The 19387-nt window shown below is 42.0% G+C and overlaps 1 protein-coding gene across 3 annotated transcripts in view; it reads left to right on the top strand.

The window, feature by feature from the left end:
* The window catches only part of LOC148027818 (Galactose mutarotase-like superfamily protein), a 31587-nt gene extending 12443 nt beyond the window's left edge, over positions 1-19144 (top strand). The window contains exons 10-11 of one of the 3 annotated variants that reach the window (XM_087689524.1): positions 18530-18607; positions 18763-19144. In XM_087689524.1, the coding sequence (XP_087545650.1) occupies positions 18530-18598 (69 nt within the window). In that variant the 3' untranslated portion in view covers positions 18599-18607; positions 18763-19144. Of the gene's footprint in view, positions 1-18529; positions 18608-18719 lie in introns of all 3 variants that reach the window. The other 2 variants (XM_087689523.1, XM_087689522.1) reach the window with 2 other exon arrangements.
* Positions 19145-19387: the final 243 nt, after the last annotated feature.

Below are 19387 nucleotides of genomic sequence, written 5' to 3'. Positions count from 1 at the left end.
TCTCCTTTCCAGAATCATTACACGGGATTAGACATTACCTCTATGGAGGTAAGACCTTCCCATTTCAGTTTTCTATGTTTCATGTCATGGGTTCAATCACCCTTGATATGAAGGGGGTTGTATTAGTTATTTTCCATGTGTGTGAACGCACTTTGTCTGTATATGGGTCAAAGGGTTAGGTAGACACAACCTACATAATCAGGCCCTAGCTGTACTTTCATTATCACTTCTTATTATCAGTTCATTCTCGCAGGTTGTGCACTTGGAAGAGTTCTCTCTCTCTCTCTCTCTCTCTCTCTCCTTTCACCTCTATGGAGTTCCATCGGCCATAGTCTGCTGGTCACACATGCAGCCTCCATACCCAACAATGTAAATGGAGATGGATCCCAAGTGAAGCAACCACCGGCTGAAGTAGACGATGGTGTAGAAATGTGCTGAAAACTCAAAAATGACCTGTTGATGATGACTAGCAGTTAGGCATCAGCTGCAGCAACAAAAACATAGGCTGGTGTTGATGATGATAGGGGTTGGAGCTGGGAGGAGGCAGATTGGGTGGTAGCTGCTGGAGGAGATGGTGCAGAAAACACAGGTACAATGGCACAAAAACTCCACTAGATCAGGCCGGCACTAGGTGGGGGCTCCAAGAGTAGCAAACTGATGGTGTTAGCAAGCTTGTAACAAACATAATCCACTAGATGATGAAGGGCAGTTGTAGGATGCCCATGGCAGTAGCTTTAGATGGAGGGCAGCAGCTAGTTGAAGATGACAGCCACTGAAGGGGAAGACTGAGGATGCAAGGAATGCAATTGGAGTAGAAGCGATGACAAGGGATATAGGTAAATTAGCACTCTCTCTATTTACAAAGACAGAATCAACCAAAAGTGGGGAGATTGCTTAAGAGACACTGAAACACTCTTAAGTGCATTTGAGGTTTGGGCTGTGTAATGAGCTAATGGAGGTTTAATGTGTAATGCGCCTTTTATAGCTTAACAATATGCCCATCATTTGGCCCTTAGTGCCAGATGTTTATTTCTGGTATATTTAGGTGCCTTTGATAGCTCTTGGCCATCTTCTCTTGATTAAGTGAGAGGCTTGGCTCCCCCATTCTTGATTGGACATCAATAGAGTGATTTGTTCAAGGCCTCTTCACTCCCAATGGCCTACGTGGCCTCTCATTGCATTGGGCTTCCATTTGGAGAGGGGGTCATTCTTCTTGGCTGGATTTCATCATTGATGAACTCCATTGACTGTGGCACTTTTCCTGCCACCCTCAGATCTATTAGTCCTCTACCAGATCTAGGATTGAAGAGGGGCTGTTAGCAAACATTGGCCTTGTATGACTAGCTACTACCTCTAAGCCTTAGTCTAAGTCAGACGACGACACTAGCTCTGATATAGTTTTTGTTTGTTAGTTTCTCACTCTACACATTTTAGGGGGAGATCCTTCTTGTCAGTGGCACTCTCTCAACATGTATGCTGCCCAAGCTGGGCAGCCTGTTTCTCCATGTTTTGGGCAGGCAGTAGAGCCACATGGCAGGGTAGACATTCCTAGTATGGGTGGGCGGACTGGGCAGCCATTTACAGGCCTGGCAGCAGCATTTGGGCAGTCTAACTTGCATTAAATGCAGGTGGGCCAGCTACAACCTGCCAAGTTTCCATGATGTGGCTGTTTATCTCAAAAAAAACCAACCCCCCCCCCCCCCCCCCCCCCCCCCCCAAACAGCATCTTATCATTTTCTTATCCAGCCTCCCTTGTCAATTTTGTCCCCATCCTCCTACCTTCATCTGATGTCCTCGCTGACCCCCCAATCTATTTGCAGGGGCTGACAGATTGCAGCCTTGTACCTTCATGATAAGTCTGATTTGTTCCTTCAATTCTACTGTGTTCATCTTGTCTCCATCTTCTCTTCTTACTCTATGCTCTTGTTCTTTTCCACTGCACACTCTCACTGGAGTATTCCCTCTCAATTGCCATGGAGTAATACTACCACTGCTTTGATGGAGCTGAGGCTGGATTAGGAGAGGTCTTAGATCTCAATAAAGTACCCTTGGTCTTGAAAGATGCTTGTCATCAAGGTGGCTGGATTTCTTGCAGTAAGAGCAAAACCTAATTGTTATAGGCATGCACTCCCTAGACGGGTCATCAGCATTGGAGGGGGATCCTTGCACATGAGCTACTACAAAGCAGACTGCAAATGTGCATGAAGGGAATCCCAACATAGTAGCACCGAGGGTAAGAGAGGAACTTGTGGAAAGATGAGGGGTGCATAGGCTGGCATCATCGGCAATGAAGCATCAGGGTGCGGAGTGTACAACATGAGAATAATAAAGATGAGCTAAAGATGGCCTAAAATCTTGAAGGCCTAAGCTCACGTGAGACAAGATGGGGTAACCTATTGTGGGACAAAAGAAAGGTTCTAAACTAATGTGCTAGAGCCTAGATGAGTGCAAGAATGGGGAAGGATGGGTGAGAATTGAGAATGTAGGGCAGTCGACTCATGCTTATATGAACCAAACCAGAAGGATCATACAAACCTGCCACCAGGCCTGGTTGAGATGTAGGCCTGGGATCACTAGTCCATTATCTTGATGTTGATATGCTCTCCCCCAACGGAGAGGTAGCCATCCTCAGCCAACTGTTTGCCACCATCAGGGTGCACCTTCCAAAGAAGGAATATGTTTAGAAGAAGACTTGGGCCTCAAAGAAGGATACTTTCTTTTGAGATACTTCCTAAGGTCCAAGTTTGTCAGCCTATCTACAATGATGACAAAGAGGAGGAAGTGCTTCATGTCCTAGAAACTAGGAGCTCTCAAGGTGAAGGTGATAGAGACATGATGAATAAATTCACATTGCTTGTGCAAATCTTGTAGGGACCGATTAGGCACGGAGATTGAGATAGAGACTGCTGTTGCACGCAGTGAGAGACAAAGAGAGTGAGTAAGAGCAAAGTAGAGAGTGAGCATGTATTCATGTACAATGACAACTGTGTACTTTTAGGTTTTTAGATAGATATATATTTGTAAGTACAAGTGCTAAGGGTGTGTTCACACCTGAGCACATTTAAAAGGCACGAGGTCTTTATTCCCAACAACCTCCCACCTAAAGGCAATGTGCCTTAAGAGGAGAAAAGAATTAGCTAAGTCTAGGTATGTACAAAGCTGAAATACATATATCTATCCAACTCCCATCATCTATCAGCAATGAGCAAACCGCTCTGCTGGAAGACCCTTCGTGAGAAGGTCTGCAGGGTTATCATGTGTGTGCACCTTGACAAGCTCAATGCTTTTGTTGTCAAGTACATCTCTAATGAAGTGTTACTTCACCTGTATGTGCTTTGTCTTTGCATGAAAGATATGATTCCGTGCTAGCATAATAGCACTTTGACTATCACAATGGAGAAGAGGTAACTCTGTGATGCCAAGCTCTCCCACCAGATGTAAAAGCCATAAAGCCTCCTTGCATGCCTTAGTGGCAGCCACATACTCTGCCTTTGTAGTAGACAATGCAACACACTTTTGTAGCCTGGAGATCCAAGAGACTGCTCCTCCTGTGAAAGTAAACACATATCTAGAAGTGGACTTTCTGCAGTCCGCATGACCAGCATAGTCTGCATCCGTAAAGCCAACAATAAATGCCTTCGGCTTTCCAAAGTAGCTGCACAACTCCTTTGTGCCTTTGAGGTATCTCATAATACCTTTCACTGCATCCCAATGCTTCTTGCCAGGGGTTGCCATGTATCTGCTAACTACTCCCACTGCAAAGGCAATGTCAGGACGTGTAGCAACCATAGCATACATCAAATTGTCAAAAGTTGAAGCATATGGTATCTTGGCCATTTCAGCCTTCTCATCATCAGATATAGGGCTGTCCTCTGCACTAAGTTTCACATATGGAGGCAATGGAACCCCAATTGTTTTCCCCCCCTCCATATTGAAATGCTGCAAAACTTTAGAGATATACTCCTGTTAAGATAGATAGAGTAAGCCTTTCGATCTATCCCTGAGTATTTGCATCTGCTGCCTTCTGCTGCCTTCTTGGTGTACATGTAGTAATCCACTTGACTTCTATGAAAGCCTTGGGACTGCATGAATGTATCAAACTTATGATACCATTCTCTTGGTGCTTGTTTCAACCCATACAAACTCCTTTTGAGTTTACATACCATTTTTTCCTTCCCTTGTTCAACAAACCCTTCAGGCTGTTGCATATATGTCTTTATGTAGATTACCATGTAAAAACGCAGTCTTTACATCCATCTAAGTGAGCTCCATATCCTCAATTGCAACCAAGCCCAAAATGGTTCTCAATGTAGTCATCTTGACTACATGAGAGAAAATCTCATTAAAGTCAATTCCATGCTCCTGCTTGTATCCCTTTGCAACCAATCTTGCTTTTACTTTGGTGATGAACCAGAAGTGACCTTCATCTTGTAAACCCATTTGGATCTTAAGGGTTTTCTGCCCTTTAGGCAACTACACCAAGTCCCAAGTGCCATTTTTTTCAAGAGATTCCATCTCTGACAACATGGATTTATACAATTTCTTGCTGTCCTGTCTGTCCATTGCTTCCTTGAAGCAAGATGGTTCACCACAGTTTGTCAACATGACATAATCAGCCACATTAATTGCATTAGGAACAAACCTGTTAGGTTGTCTAGTAGCCCTAGATGATCTCCTAACCCAATGGTCATTGTTTGCTGGCTGTTCTTGCAAATTTTCATTTTTAGCATTCTGTCCTAGCAATTCAACCTGCAGTATTAACAGCTTGCTGTTATGGCTGTTCCTGCACATGTAATGGCTCATATTCATGGGCAATAGCTGGCTGATCATTTCCAGCATCATTTCCTGCATTTACAGGTTCATTTACAACAGGTATTTGCTGCTATACAACGGGCACATTTTGCTATCCAAAAGGTATCTCTTACCGGAATACAACCCTATGGACCTCCTCAGTCTTTTCGGGCTGTTTGTCCATGCGATCTTCTTGGAAGATAGCATCATTGCTGCGTACTACTTTCCTTTTCTCGGGATCCCACAATCTATACCCCATTTCACCCTCGTCACCATATACTAGGAAAATGCGTTTACAAGACTTTGGCTCAAGTTTGGTGCGTTTTTCTTTACGAATGTGTACAAAAGCCTCGCAGTCAAACACTTTAAGATGAGCATATGAAGGTGGCTTGCCCGACCACGCTTCTTGGGGAACTTCCCCCAAGACCTGTTTGGTGACCTATTAATTAAGTGAACGGCTATCATAATAGCCTCTGCCCAAAAACCATGGGGTAATGCAGCATGAGACAGCATCATACGGACCTTATCCTATATGGTCCGATTCATACGCTCTGCAACTCCATTTTGGGGCAGATTATGAGGGGCAGTGAGCTCCCTCTTTATCCCTTTGCTGGTACAAAATGCCTGAAAGGCCTTGGACACATATTCCCCACCATTGTCTGAGCGAAGACACTTAAGTGTCTTATCTGTTTGATTTTCAGCCAATGCCAATAATTTTTTAAACTTATCAAGCACTTCATTCTTGCTACGAATGGGATAAACCCATACCTTCCGTGTAGCATCATCAATAAAGGTGACAAAATATTTCTTTCCCCCTAAAGATAATCCTGGCATTTAATATACATCCGAATGTACTAACTCTAGAGGAGAAAATTTCAAAGAAAGAGACTTTTTGTGAGATGTCTGTGCATGTTTGCCATAAATGCAATGATCACGATGCTCAAAATCAGCATAACGAAGACAAGGAAAGTAACCCAAACGAGAAAGCACTTTCATTCTTGTTTGACTTACGCGTCCCAACTGGCCATGCCACAAAGAAACGCTTGGCTGCTCGGTCACGGTAACAACATGGTTACACACACTAGATACATGAAGTGGATACAAAGTATCACTCTTGCAATCTCTAGAAATAACCCAGATCCCTTATAGATCTTTCATTTTCCATCACCAAAGGTGGTATGAAAACCATTATCATCTAGCTGCCTTGTGCTAATCAAGCTCTTCTTGAGCTGAGGTGCATGCTGTACATGCTGAAGTGTAAAGAAAAAGCCTTGCTGAAACTGTAATTGCACACTGCCAATACTTGCAATCGCACATGCATAGTTGTTCCCAAGATGGACAACACCATGTTGACCCCGTATAGGCGGAAAATCACTTAAGATGAGGGGTGACATGAAAGGAAGCACCTGAATCAAGAATCCAAGTATGCATGTCATTATCTGTATTTGAAAGTAAAGCGTGTGCACCAAAGTGTGAAGAGACAAAGAGTACATCACTCCCACTGTCACTGTCATGAGTGATTACATTCACCTCTTCAATTTTTACACTGTTCTTCTTAGGCTGACCGTCCTTCTTCTCTTTCTTGCTATCATTTGTCTTCTTGCATTTTTCTTTCTCTTTTTTCCATTTGTAGCAGTCATGTTTAAAGTGACCCTTCTTGCCACAATGATGGCATTCAACATCTTTGCCACGTGATTTACTGCGTCCCTTGCTATCATATTTGTCCTTTTGCTGTGATCTGCCCCTAGTATGCAAAGCACTAGAAGACTTACTGGAGGCATTGTTCTGCCAATTCATCTCTTCCATAAGTAGAGCACTCTCTACATCAGCATACAAAAGGATTGCATTAGAATTGCTCATAGCAGTCCTGAATGCATCCTAACTCTTTGGTAGAGTGCAAAGTAAGAAAGTAGCCTTAAATTCCTCATCAATCATGAACTTCAAGGCAACCAACTGGCTGAAAATGGAGTTAAACTCACTCAAGTGAGTAGACATTGTTGTATCCTTTTTCATACGCAAATCCATAAGCTTTTTCAGCCAATACACTTTGCTTGCAGCACTCTTTTGTGCATACAGTTCTTCCAGTCTAGTCCATATAGCATATGCAGAATCCAAACCTTCAATATTGAAGCAAGGCATCGGAAATCAATAGCTCTATGGTTGAGCGTGCAAGCTCATTTATCTCATCCCAATCGTCCTGATCCATGTCCGCGGGCTTTGCCCCTTTAGTTTTGATCGGCTTTGCTTGCTTCTTTTGTAACACGATATTGTAGCACTGCTTTTGCCGAACTGCAAAATTATGTGCGCCTTCAAGCTTCTTTATGTGCATTAGATTACTACTATCGTTGCTGCCAGCCATGATTTTTAGCTCAAATGTGACAAAAAAACCAGCAAATGCAGGCCCAAAACTGTCACCAAAGTAACCAAGGTACAAACAAGTACCAATCAGCAAATGACCATGCAGAAGCACAGATTTCAGATCCGTAATTAAATTTTCAGAAGCACCAAACCATGTGCTACAGCATCATCCAACTGATTACAGCTGTTGCAAGGGCATATGCATCGCATTACATGAGGAATCCCAAAATTTCATTTGCAATTTTTATTGTACATGTACCCACGGGCATAAAATTTGACACGAACAGTCAAAAGCCCCAAGTTTTTGTGCTCAAAGCATCAAACACACATTTGCATTTCCTCTGTCATGCATAGGACAGTCCAATTTTGCCAAAATAGAGCAATTTCAGCAAAACCCCCAAATTTTACCAAGTGTTGATGTCCAAATTGCGTGGAATTCAACTTGCATGTACATAAAATGACCAAATGCTACACAAATTTTGCCCAAATTGCAAAAGCCCCAAATTGCACGGGGTCCAATGTACATCAATATCGAGAAATTGGGTAAATTTTAACCCAATTTGTGCATGTATATTAAAAGCCCCAAATGTCACAAATTCTTGCAATTACTGAGACAAATATCACTGTTGTATCTTGTCACACCAAATTTGGACAAATCCCTAAATTTTCCAAGTCCTACGTGTGCTAATTTTAGTGAAATTGAAAGAATTTCACTAAAATGTGAAAAGCCCCAAAATTCCTAGGTAAATGCGCACCGACTTTGCAATTTCTGAGTCAGATAGTCCAATTTTGTGTTGAGATCCCCAAGTTCGGGAAAAGCCCCAAATTTCCGGCTCAATTTTGCACAGATTTGCACACTGTGCTTGCACACGCGAACGCACGGAGGAGAGGAGGCAAAAGTAAAATCAAATGTTTTTGGAAAAAAAAAGAAGGAAAATTGTGGGTCAACGGGCCGTTCAGGTCCGTGACCTGTCGTGCCTGTAAAGTTGCCACCCACTGGTCGCGCTCGTCAGCGCCCGCTGGTCCCGCCCCGCTGGAGACGTCTTGTCCGCTGTGTGTCAGCTGGTGTTCGTTAGCTGCTGCCCGTCGCGCACCTAGTCCACACCTGCTCCAGCCGACCGCCTCTGCACTTGTCGCCTGATCTCCAACCTGTTGCTTGATCTTACTGCGACTGGCTGCCGTTTGCTGCTGCCCACTGCCTGCACGTCACGTCGGTGACTCTCTTGCTCACCTTTCCTGTTCGAACTCTGAGAGGCACGAATGCCTCAACCACAGCTCTGATACTAGTTTGTAGGGACCGATTAGGCACGGAGATTGAGATAGAGATTGTCACTGCACGCGGTGAGAGACAGAGTGAGTGAGTAAGAGCAGAGTAGAGAGTGAGCACGTATTTAGGTACAATGACGACTGTGTACCTTTAGGTTTTTTAGATAGACATATATTTGTAAGTACAAGTACTAAGGGTGTGTTCACACCCGAGCACATTTAAAAGGCACAAGGCCTTTATTCCCAACAAATCTAGCACTCATGATAGCTTAGGCTACTCTTTACAAGAGCATTGACTCTGATACCATGTGAAATACACTAGGGTTTATAGAGAAAACAGAGTGTACAAACATAGATAACAAATGAACTTAGTCAAACATGTAAATGAAGAAGAAAGGGAATAAATGAAGAACACTGAGATGAGAAAGTCAATTATCAAACCAAGTACACAAGGTCTGACAAATTATAAGTGAAGCAAACACCCATTCTCAATGCTAGATGATGAGAAAAAGATGAAAGCACCTGCATAGGCAGTAGAAAAGACAAAACACCCTACTTGTTAGTGAAAAAGGGTGACTTAAATAGAGGAGATGCTGGGCAGAAGCAGAACGCAGATCCAACGGCTGGCCTGATGATTCTAACTGTAGTTGTAGCAAGGCAGCAGGGTGTGATGCTGATGGAAGACTGTCATGTACACACTAGATGCTGTCACAGCAGGGCAGCAGGTCGAAACACAGTAGTTGTGACTGTAAACACAATGACTGGGAAATCTAGGCAGCAGGGAAGAATTTGTCTCAGTTGGATTGATGATGTCAGGAGCAACATGTCTCCAGGGCAGTTAGGGTGTGTTGCTGATAGAGGGAGAGCCTGGCGTTGATAAAAGCTAGCAGCAACCAGTGATGATGGCGATGATGTGATAAAGTGATGGAAAGTTGGTGCAACAAAAGGTATAGCATTGGGGATGAAATTGCTAAAGGCCAAGAATCCCTTTCATAGGATGTCCTATCAAAATTCCAAAAAGTCTTCTGTAATAAAATAATACTCTTTAGGGCTGTCAAAACTGCCAAAGTATGTGTTAAATTTGTGGCAATTTCTAGGTTGCTTAGATAGAACTGTTAGAATTTGCCAATTTTGGGTGGTGCCCAATGTAATTTGTGTTGTGTGGGCACTTATTAAAGTGTGTATGGTGTGTACACCTAGTGCCTTAGGATATTAAAGTAGTGATATTAAGCTCTAGAGTAAATAAACCTAACTCTAATTAGTTGGTGGAAGTGTGGTTAGGTAAATCTTAGACCTAAACCTTGTACTTTCATGTATATTTTTTAGTTCAACAAGCAAGTACACTCTAGTTCAGCTCACACAATCTATTGTTCATTGTCTACTCTCTTGTTTCTCTCTCCTCCATAGCTAGCTACTTTCTCTTGTAAAGAAAATACTCTAACACAGAAGCATAAACAGAAACCGTACGACAAAGCACAGACTGATAAAAGAACACAGTTAGGGTTAGGGTTAGGGTAACTCCGAGACAATGAACACAGTGAATAAATGAAATGATATGACTACTAATAATATGATGCTCATGTAGCAAACATACTATGCAGTGAATGAATATTGAACCTCGAACTCTTGTATCTCAAGGATCAGGGCAGGGGTAATGAGTTGGAGAGTGTGTCGTACTCCAAACGGATCTCGAATCGCAGCAAGGCAGCCTTTGGATGTCGAACACTAGCAACCTTTGGATGTCGAACACTAGTAAACATAGTAGTGAGAAGTTGGATCTAATGCAGACAACAGTGAGGAGAGAGAAAGACTAAAAACGTAGACAATAGGTGAGAGAAATACTAAAAACTCAAGGAGGACAGCCTGTAGGAGAGAGAAAGACTAAAAACGCAGGTAGGACAGCCTGTAGGAGAGAGAAAAACTATAGCGACTGCAGCAGGAGAGAGAAAACTGTCAGGGCGGCAGTTGGGGCCTGCAAACATAGCAATTTGCTGACGTGGCAGGTTGTATGACAGCACTGCAGATAATCAACAGTCAGTCGCCAGGCCAGAAATAGCAGCAATCAGCGTGTGGAGGGCTCGAAACAGGCGCCAGACTGTAGGGAACAGTGATGGACAGCAAGGGCTGAGATGTTCTCCACGAACGGGGTGTGGGCAGCAAGCCTATAACTCTTGAAACCTACAAAAACGAGATTCAGGGAAGAGTGGAGGGCTGGCTGCCAATTTATAGAAAATTAGGGTTCTAGATCCTCTCCCACTTAACTCTCTTGATCCGCTCCCCGTTCTAGGGTTTTGGCTAAAATAAGCCTAAAATAAGCATGTTTTGGTGCTGTTTAAGTGGCTAAGAGCAATTCTTAGCACAACACATCTCCCACATTTGGTATTAGAGCCACTTAGCGGGTTCTATCTCGTTATTGCTCATGGTCTGTATTGCCACCATCTTGGCTCAAATCTTGCAAAGGAGGAGGAGAAGTTGCCGACATTCGAGGAGTTGTGCGTTGCCTAAGACCGATTGTACAATGCCTAGTCCGACCAGCCACTCCTGTTGCTAGCAGTGCCAGTTGCTTCCACCCTATGTGCAACCAATGTTGTCGCCCAATCAGCTTCACGAGCTGTGCTTGGCTACAATGCCACCTATCTCCTATCCATCTCTACCTAGTCCTTGCCCAGTGCCACCCGCTATCTTGCACGCCTCTAGTAGTTGCACCAGTTGCCCAACAATTGCACCGCCAGCCCTACTTGGGTTGTGCCCTACGCCGCCTTCCGTCGTGCAACGCTACCTACCACTGTTTGCTGCTACTGCAATTGCCTTTAGCACCACCTGACTCCGCAGTTGCCAAAGGGCACTCAAGTAACTATCCGAAGTCTATCGAGCAGCTTTTGACTTCATTGTTGGATGATGATGAGCCTACTTCCTTTGATGAAGCCCAAAAAGATGCACATTGATTGTAGGCCATGCAAGAAGAGTTGGACTCTATTGCCACTAATGGTAGTTGGGATCTTGTTGAATTGGCACTTGGAAAGAAAGCTATTGGTACCAAATGGGTTTTTAAACTCAAGCACAAGGCTGATGGCACCGTTGACAAGTATAAAGTATGTTTAGTAGGAAAAGGCTATGGCCAAAAGAAAGGCATTGATTATGAGGAGACATTTGCTCTTAGGTTTCGCATAAGTACAGTGAGATGTACTATTACTATGACTGTGCATTATGGTTGGAAATGTTAAAATACGCGGGATCTAGAGCATGGCAGATGCGGAAGCTATGGAGGTTGAAAGAGGAAAAAAGAACTCATGAAGACATTGAACTTGACAAGGAAAAATTGTTACACAAGTGAATTAGGTTCCAAGATTGAGACTTCGACTCATAAACACAATCTTGTGTATTGACAATGACATGACACTTTACTGGAAAGAAAAGAGTACTATCATTGCATTAGAAAAAGATTACAAGTACAATGCTTTATAGGAATTGAGTGGTGGTACTTTCTCCTACTGTGCATATGGGATTCTGGTCCTGAGCCCTCACTGCTTCTCACAAAGGGACTGAAGTAGGTGTGATTACAAATATCTCAACACCCTCCTTAATCACAACCAAAAGTACAAAGCGTATAGAGGCTTTAGTGAAAGCAACACCTGCAAAGTGTGGGCATACCATAAACATGGCAAAGCACCAGAGGCTGTCACAGAAAAGGCTAAGTGTGGGTACCATAAACATGATAGACATCCAGAGGCTGTAGCAGGGGCCTCACAAAGTGTACAGAGGCTGTAGTACAAGGATAATTGAGGAGTTTACAAGTTTATGTTTGAGGCATTAGGGCTAGGAAATATAGAACTAAAAAAGTCTATCTAAATAGAAGGACTGATGAGGTTTGTCCTTCTCCTGGTGGTCTTCTTCTTCTTCTTCTTCCTTCACTCCGTTTTCTTCTTCTTCTTTGTCTGCAACTAGATAGGCCTTTTGGGACCTCTTTTTGGCGTGGCAGAACTTCTTGGTGTGTTCGGTCCTTTTGTAGAAGTCACAGAAGAGCTTATCCTTCTTGCCTTTGTACCTGTCTCCAACATATAATGCATGTTCATCTCTAGAGGTGCTTGGTTCTTTTTTAGTTTTTAGCTTCTTTTCCTCCTCTAACAGTGATGCTTGGATATCAACAAGTTCAGGGTTTGGCATATTAATTAGGATTGTTGATACATTATTATATTCAAGAGACAAACACTTAAGTAGAACACCGATGCAAACATCTTCTTCCATTTTAATGTTGATTCCTGCAAGTTGAGTTAGAAGTCCTTCCATGTAATTTAGATACGTGGCAAGTGATGTGCTGGACTTCATTTCAAGCTTGAAAAACTCTATCAGGAGACCATACTTTGATGATTTAGACTGTGCACTGAACAAAGTTCCAAGTCTCTTCTATGTCCTGTGAGGTCTCACAGTTATCCACATGGTGGATATAGTTGTCATCTAGCTCCAGTTTGATAATGGCTTGAGCCTTATCATCGTTCTTTTGCCAAGTGACAGCAAGATCTGCATCACGGGGCTTCTTTTCTTTTCCAGTGGTAATGGCCCAGAGGCCCTTCTTCATCAGGATGAGTTTGATGCGGGTCTGCCAGGTATGAATCCCGACTCCTTTGAAGTGAGCAGTTGGAGAGTCTTTTCCCATGTTAGAAGGCTGGAGCAATAGCAGATTAGCACTAGATTTCAGCAGTAGAGTTTACTTTTAATGTGTCAAAAGACACAAGCAATGGCAGTGTAGTATCAAAAGATACTAGTTTGAACTTTGATTCTTGATGCTTGTCTTGTCCTTCAACTTGAGTCCCCTCCTTGCTGATGGATACTTGAGTCCTTGCTGGAAACTGAGCTGGGAGCTCAGATTAGAGTGGCAACAGCTTTGTTGAGTCAAGAGGAGTGAGAGAAATGAAGTGGGAGAAGAGCTTGAGTTTAATGTTGAATGCTTGGTTTTCCAATCTTCAAAAATCTCCAAAGATCTCCAAGAACTTCCCCTCCTTGATGTGTGGTACTGACTAAATCAGTGAATCTGGATGTCAATAGGGTGATCCAAGTAGCGGGAGAGAGAAAGTGATGAGATTCTTGAGCTTTAGTGAGGTTTGGCTATGGCCTCTGAATTAGGATTTTTCTGACCCAGGCCTGGTTTTTTGCATAGTGTGCATTGTATACTCAATCATTTCAAGAACTTTTTACATCACATTGAAGCTTGATTGATGGGCTTTAAAAGCCCTATGGAGTTGGGCAAGATTGCGTTGTGCATAGAGGGAGAAAACGACCCAATCAAAACTGCACCTGTTTCAGGCAGCCACCACGTTTTTTCGCAATGCTGAGCCAAATCGTCATCAATGTTGGGGTTTGATGTGCCGCCGAGCTGCGCCTGAAGTTGGAGAACAAATTTGTAGAAGACATCATGAAGAGTTATGCCCTCTATTGCAAGATCTAGCTCCTCAAAGTTGGCAGGGTTTGCTTGGCTATGGCAGACACACAGGGCAGCAATTGTGTAGAATCACAATGCTGAGCTTGAAATGGCCTAATGTTGAGCTCTGAGGTGATAGAGAGGAGCTCCAGGAGTAGGGCTACAGTTCTCCAGAAGAAAGCTTGTCAAGATCTTGTTTGATTGAAGAGATCTAAGAGCTTGAAGCAGGATAGGTCTTGGGTGGCTATGGCTGCCACAAGGTCAAATGGAGGAGTAGAAGACGAGCTCCTAGACTTAACTTGACCTGGACTGAGCTCAAGCTGAGCTAGATGAGAGTAGAATGGAGCTGGAGGAGCAATGCCATGCTCGATTGGGCTCTGATACCATATTAAAATACGCGGGATCTAGAGCATGGCAGATGCGGAAGCTATGGAGGTTGAAAGAGGAAAAAAGAACTCATGAAGACATTGAACTTGACAAGGACAAATTGTTACACAAGTAAATTAGGTTCCAAGATTGAGACTTGGACTCATAAACACAATCTTGTGTATTGACAGTGACATGACACTTTACTGGAAAGAAAAGAGTACTATCATTGCATTAGAAAAGGAGTGCAAGTACAATGCTTTATAGGAATTGAGTGGTGGTACTTTCTCCTACTGTGCATATGGGATTTTGGTCCTGAGCCCTCCTGCTTCTCACAAAGGTACTGAAGTAGGTGTAATTGCAAATATCTCAACAGGAAAGTGCACTAGTTAGACATAAAAATATCATTCTTAAATGGTGACCTTCATGATGATATCTATGTTTCACAACCTCCAAGGTTTGTGGTGAAAGGAAAAGAGCACTTGGTTTGCAAGTTGCATAAGGCTCTTTATGGATTGAAACAAGCTCCTCTTGCATGATATTCAAAAATCAATGCTTATTTGGCTAGCATTGGGTTTAAAAATAGTCCAACTACTCACACTTTCTACATTAAGAATGAAGGGGGGGACTTGTTGGTTATCATTCTCTATGTGGATGATGCAGCTCATTGGACCTAGAGAGGACAAAATTGCAGATTTTAAGGCTGATTTGAAATATGCTTTTGCTATGTTAGATATGGGCTGCTCATACTATTATTTGGGGACTCAATTCATCCAAAATCAGTATGGTATCATCATGTCATTGTCACAATATGTAGACAAGCTTTTGCACAGGTTTAATGTGCAAGACTATAAACCTATGAGCACTCTGATGGAGCCAGGGCTAAAGTTGTCCATGCATGATGGTAGTGAGATGTCTGGTGTTGCAATTTACAGTTAGTCTATTGGCTGTCTTATTTATCTTTGCAACACATGCCTTGACATACAGTTTACAGTATCTTAGGTAAGCAAGTTTATACACGGCCTACAAACAATAAATTGGCAAGTTGTTAAGCAGATCTTTCGCTATTTGCAAGGTACTTAGACGTATGCATTACTATTTTCCAAGGGGAAGACTTGTAACTATAGGCTTACAACAATTCAAATTGGGCTAGTGACTTAGACACTCTGTGGTCTACTAGTGGTCAATGTTTCTTTTTGGGCTGTTCATGCATTTCATGGCTTAGCAAGAAACAACCTATAGTGGCTACCTCATTTTGTGAGGCTGAGTAGTACAGGGTAGCTTTTACAGCAACAATTGAATGTGTATGGCTGCATAGATTGTTGGTTGATCTACATATCTCATCGGAGAGTCATATACCCTTTTTTGTTTTTTATAGTTAAGAGTGCTATTGCAGTAGGACACAATCTTGTTTATATGCTTGCATGAAACTCATTGAAGTTCACTATCATTATCTCAGAGAAAGATGTTATGCAAGAGAGATCAGCTTGATGTATGCTTCTACATAGAAAAATATTGCAGGCATTTTCACCAAAGCATTACCGCATGACAAGTTTGAGGCTTTTTGAACTTGCTACCCTTTGGTTGTACTTCATCACATTGGCACTGCGAGGGGGTGTTAGAATTTGCCAATTCTAGGCGGTGCCCCATGTAATTTGTGTGGCATGGACACCTACTAAAGTGTTAATGTATGGTATGTACACCTAGTGTCTTAGAATATTTAAGCAGTGACACTAAGCTCTAGAGTATGTAAACCTAACTCTAGTTGGTTGGTGAAGTGTGGTTCGGTCAACCTTAGATCTAAACCTTAGTTGTACTTTCATCTATCTTTTCAGTTCGGCAAGTACACTCTGGTTCGGCTCATAGTCTACTGTTCACTGTTTACTCTTGTTTCTCTCTCCTCCATAGGTGGCTGTTTTCTCTCACAAGAATTGGGGATGAAAGTAGTAGAGACCATGATTCCCTTTTACCGATTTTCATGGTTTCCTTTTATAGAACTTCTTGAGATACTTGTTGTGCCAAAGTTTTAGAAACTCTAATGAGTTGATACTTTATGGGACTGCTTTGAGATTCAGAGAAATGCCTAAATGTGATAAATCTTTGGTGATTTCTAGGCTGCTGAACACCCGCCACATCATTAGTCCATCCACCATGTCATGAACATATATATCCCTAGTCATGGCAGTCAGATGATCACTTTGATACCTAACCATTTCCTCATGCAAGGAGGCAATGCTTAAATTTGAGAAAATATTAGAGTTCCTTGTGTTGTGCATCCTTTTTATACATGTGAAGTAACACTTGCTCTGATACCAACTCCTCCTTAGAACCCCGTGAACATCCAATCTCCCTCCCTCTGCGATTGTAGGTTGTGGTAAATAGGACCAAGGTATTCCATTGACATGAAACACTGATGCATCTTCAATTAGAGTTAATTCCAACTGATAGGTAACATCCATTAGCTTCTTAACAGTGCCAATAGATCCCTTCTTTTGCAGGGCTAACATTAGAGAAAACTCCCCAAACTGCTTCACCATTGCCTTTTATTTCGAGGCAGCACCATTGAGCTTTCTGGAAGATAAACTCATGCCAACATTATTAACTTCCTGTTTTGCTATTGCTGCACTTTACAATGAGCTAATTCACTGCATAGACCAATGGAAGGTACCCTCCCATCCACTTGATGATCATGAAGCATAATAAATATGGTCTAGTTGAAATTCTTCATTTGATCATTTGTTTGATGGTGGTAAGCTATGGAACACACTAGCTATGTGACAAGGGCATGGAACGTTGCCTTCAAAATCCAATGGTGTAACTTAGAATATTGAATCTTGATCGAGATCGATTCTTTCAGCAATCCATCCAGCCTAAAGATCTCCTGGATAAAGAGCCTTGCAATCTCTGCCACATCCTTGTTGGACTCATTCTCAAGGTTCGATTGTTAAACCTGTCCATCTTGGTGAAAATAACATCATTATGGAAGGTTTTGCTCTTTTGAAGGGTGGTCATGAAATCCATCAAAATCTCTGCCCTAGGCAAGTCTACTTAATAGTATAGGCAATGACTGTAGTTCCCCTTTATCTTAAGGTTGTCCAGTTTTGAGGTTTGTACTGTCAGAAACTGTCCACATACTGATACATGTCTTTCTCCATCCAATACCAAAAGAAGTGCTACAATATCTTCTTAAGAGTAGGAAGCACAACGGTTTGGCATAATTCAACCCTAGCTTCTTGAGCTTCCAACTCTTGGATACTCCATACTCTTCGGTACTATGAAGGGCTTGCAAAGGCTATTTTTCTTATTTCTGCATAGATATCTATTATTACCAAGCTACTGTCCCTTCTCTTGGAACTGTTAGCTCACAAATTCATGAAAATTTCGCTTCCAAACTAACTATTCACAATGCTTCATAATTTAACATTAGTAAGCAAATGTGATGATATTTTACTTCCATGACGATGGATGTTGTCAATTGACACTTTTGGTCTCTCTCATGATCGACAAAAGGATTATCAGTCATAGAATGCAATGTTGACTTTCTATAATAGAGTTAGCAAGGAATACATTGGATAAGAGCACAACTATTTAGGATAACCAACTAATAAGGTTTATTTCCCAACAAATTTGGGCCATTACTTATTGTTCTAGAAGGAAAGTCTGCACAAATCCATGCAATTAGCCAATCTCAGATGCATCTTTTTGTTAGACTAGCCCATACACGACTTGTTAACGTATACATGAGGCTGAACCAACTGCGCAAGTGGCAGTGCATTGTGAGATAACTTTTTTATAACTTAAACTAGATAGGGTAAAGGGGTCAATAGAGTGTCATCTAATGGTCACCCATCATATCTTTATTTTTGCAAGCAACTTAAACTTTTTTGATAATTGAACTAAAGGCATAGTTTGTCACTCAAATAAAATTTTTGGGGCAATTTGATATTTTTATCTAGTATTAGTTATAAATGAAGGGATCATAAAACAGTGACAATGAGGGGCCAATAGAGTGACACTCAAGGATGCACTATTTTAAAGATGTACAAAATCCAAAATATAAACAAATCTACATGGCTCAATCATTTGACTCACATTAAGCTTATATGTAACACACTAATTTGTAGCTTTAAGTGGCTTTGGAAAATGCATCTTTTTACAAAACTGTTGCTAACATAGGGTCGGGTTCATTTTGCTTCTGGGGACGTCACCTTGTTGGCCCATTTCCCCTATGCAGCATTTTACAGAGGCATTTTAGTCTTGATAGTGTCTTGAATGCTATCATGGAGTTGTGATTCCTTCTCTAACCATGAAGTGTTGCTACATACCGTACAGATACAGAATCCAGCAACACTTGGGCCAGGAGAAATATGGGAAGCTGAACAGATTCTAAGTGTCTGCTGAAGTCATCAGGTTCTTTTTCCTTCATCTTCCACTCTTGTCACAAAGCCATTGTCCCACCGATGCTTGTTGGTGGTCATACTTATGTGATTGATTTAGTGGATGTGGGTCTGTTCTTTTGTAGGCAGCTTACTCAAGATTATCTTCACCTCTGTCATATTATGAAGGATTCTCAAGAGGAAGTGTTGGAGGCATCAACCCTTGGAAGATGGTAATAAGGTATGCATGGGCCTGGGCTTCATCGGCTAATTGGTGGCAAAGAAGCACACTGGTCTTACTGTCAGCCTCGAATAAAAGGCACACTGCTCTTATCAAGTGAAGGGCTCTTCTGCTTTTGCCTCCATGTAATCAATAATATGTTGTGCTGGGGAGGCAATTGTAAATTGTTTGAAGCAGAGCTAAGAAAAGAGGAAAACGAGGCACCACATAATTCAACAGAGTCGAGCTCTGTGATAGTTTACATCCAAAGTATAGCAAAGCTTCATTTAAGCTTCTTTCTTTAAAGGAATTTATTCATCTAAGCAAAAGGTTGGATACATTAATCTTCGAGATGAGTGTTTTTTGGAAAAGAAAACAAGAAGATAGTGTATGTATTGCTAAAGCACAAGCACAGTTCGCAATGCACACAAGGTAAATTACATGATCAATCCTGTAGTCCTGCCTCTACACTGAAAACACCACAATACTCCATGATTGTCAATGGGTTAATGCATGCCAATGGCAATGAAGATAAAGACATCAGCCTTATTGAGGTATTGAGCTTACTTTATATCCGTTTGAGTTTTTAAGTTG

The sequence above is a fragment of the Lygodium microphyllum genome, chromosome 12, assembly GCF_053477565.2.
Source record: "Lygodium microphyllum isolate KBCC chromosome 12, Lygodium_microphyllum_v1.1.10, whole genome shotgun sequence".
NCBI lineage: Eukaryota > Viridiplantae > Streptophyta > Polypodiopsida > Schizaeales > Lygodiaceae > Lygodium > Lygodium microphyllum.
The sequence above is the reverse complement of the archived record's forward strand: the minus strand, read 5'-3'. Positions and strand labels throughout refer to the sequence as shown.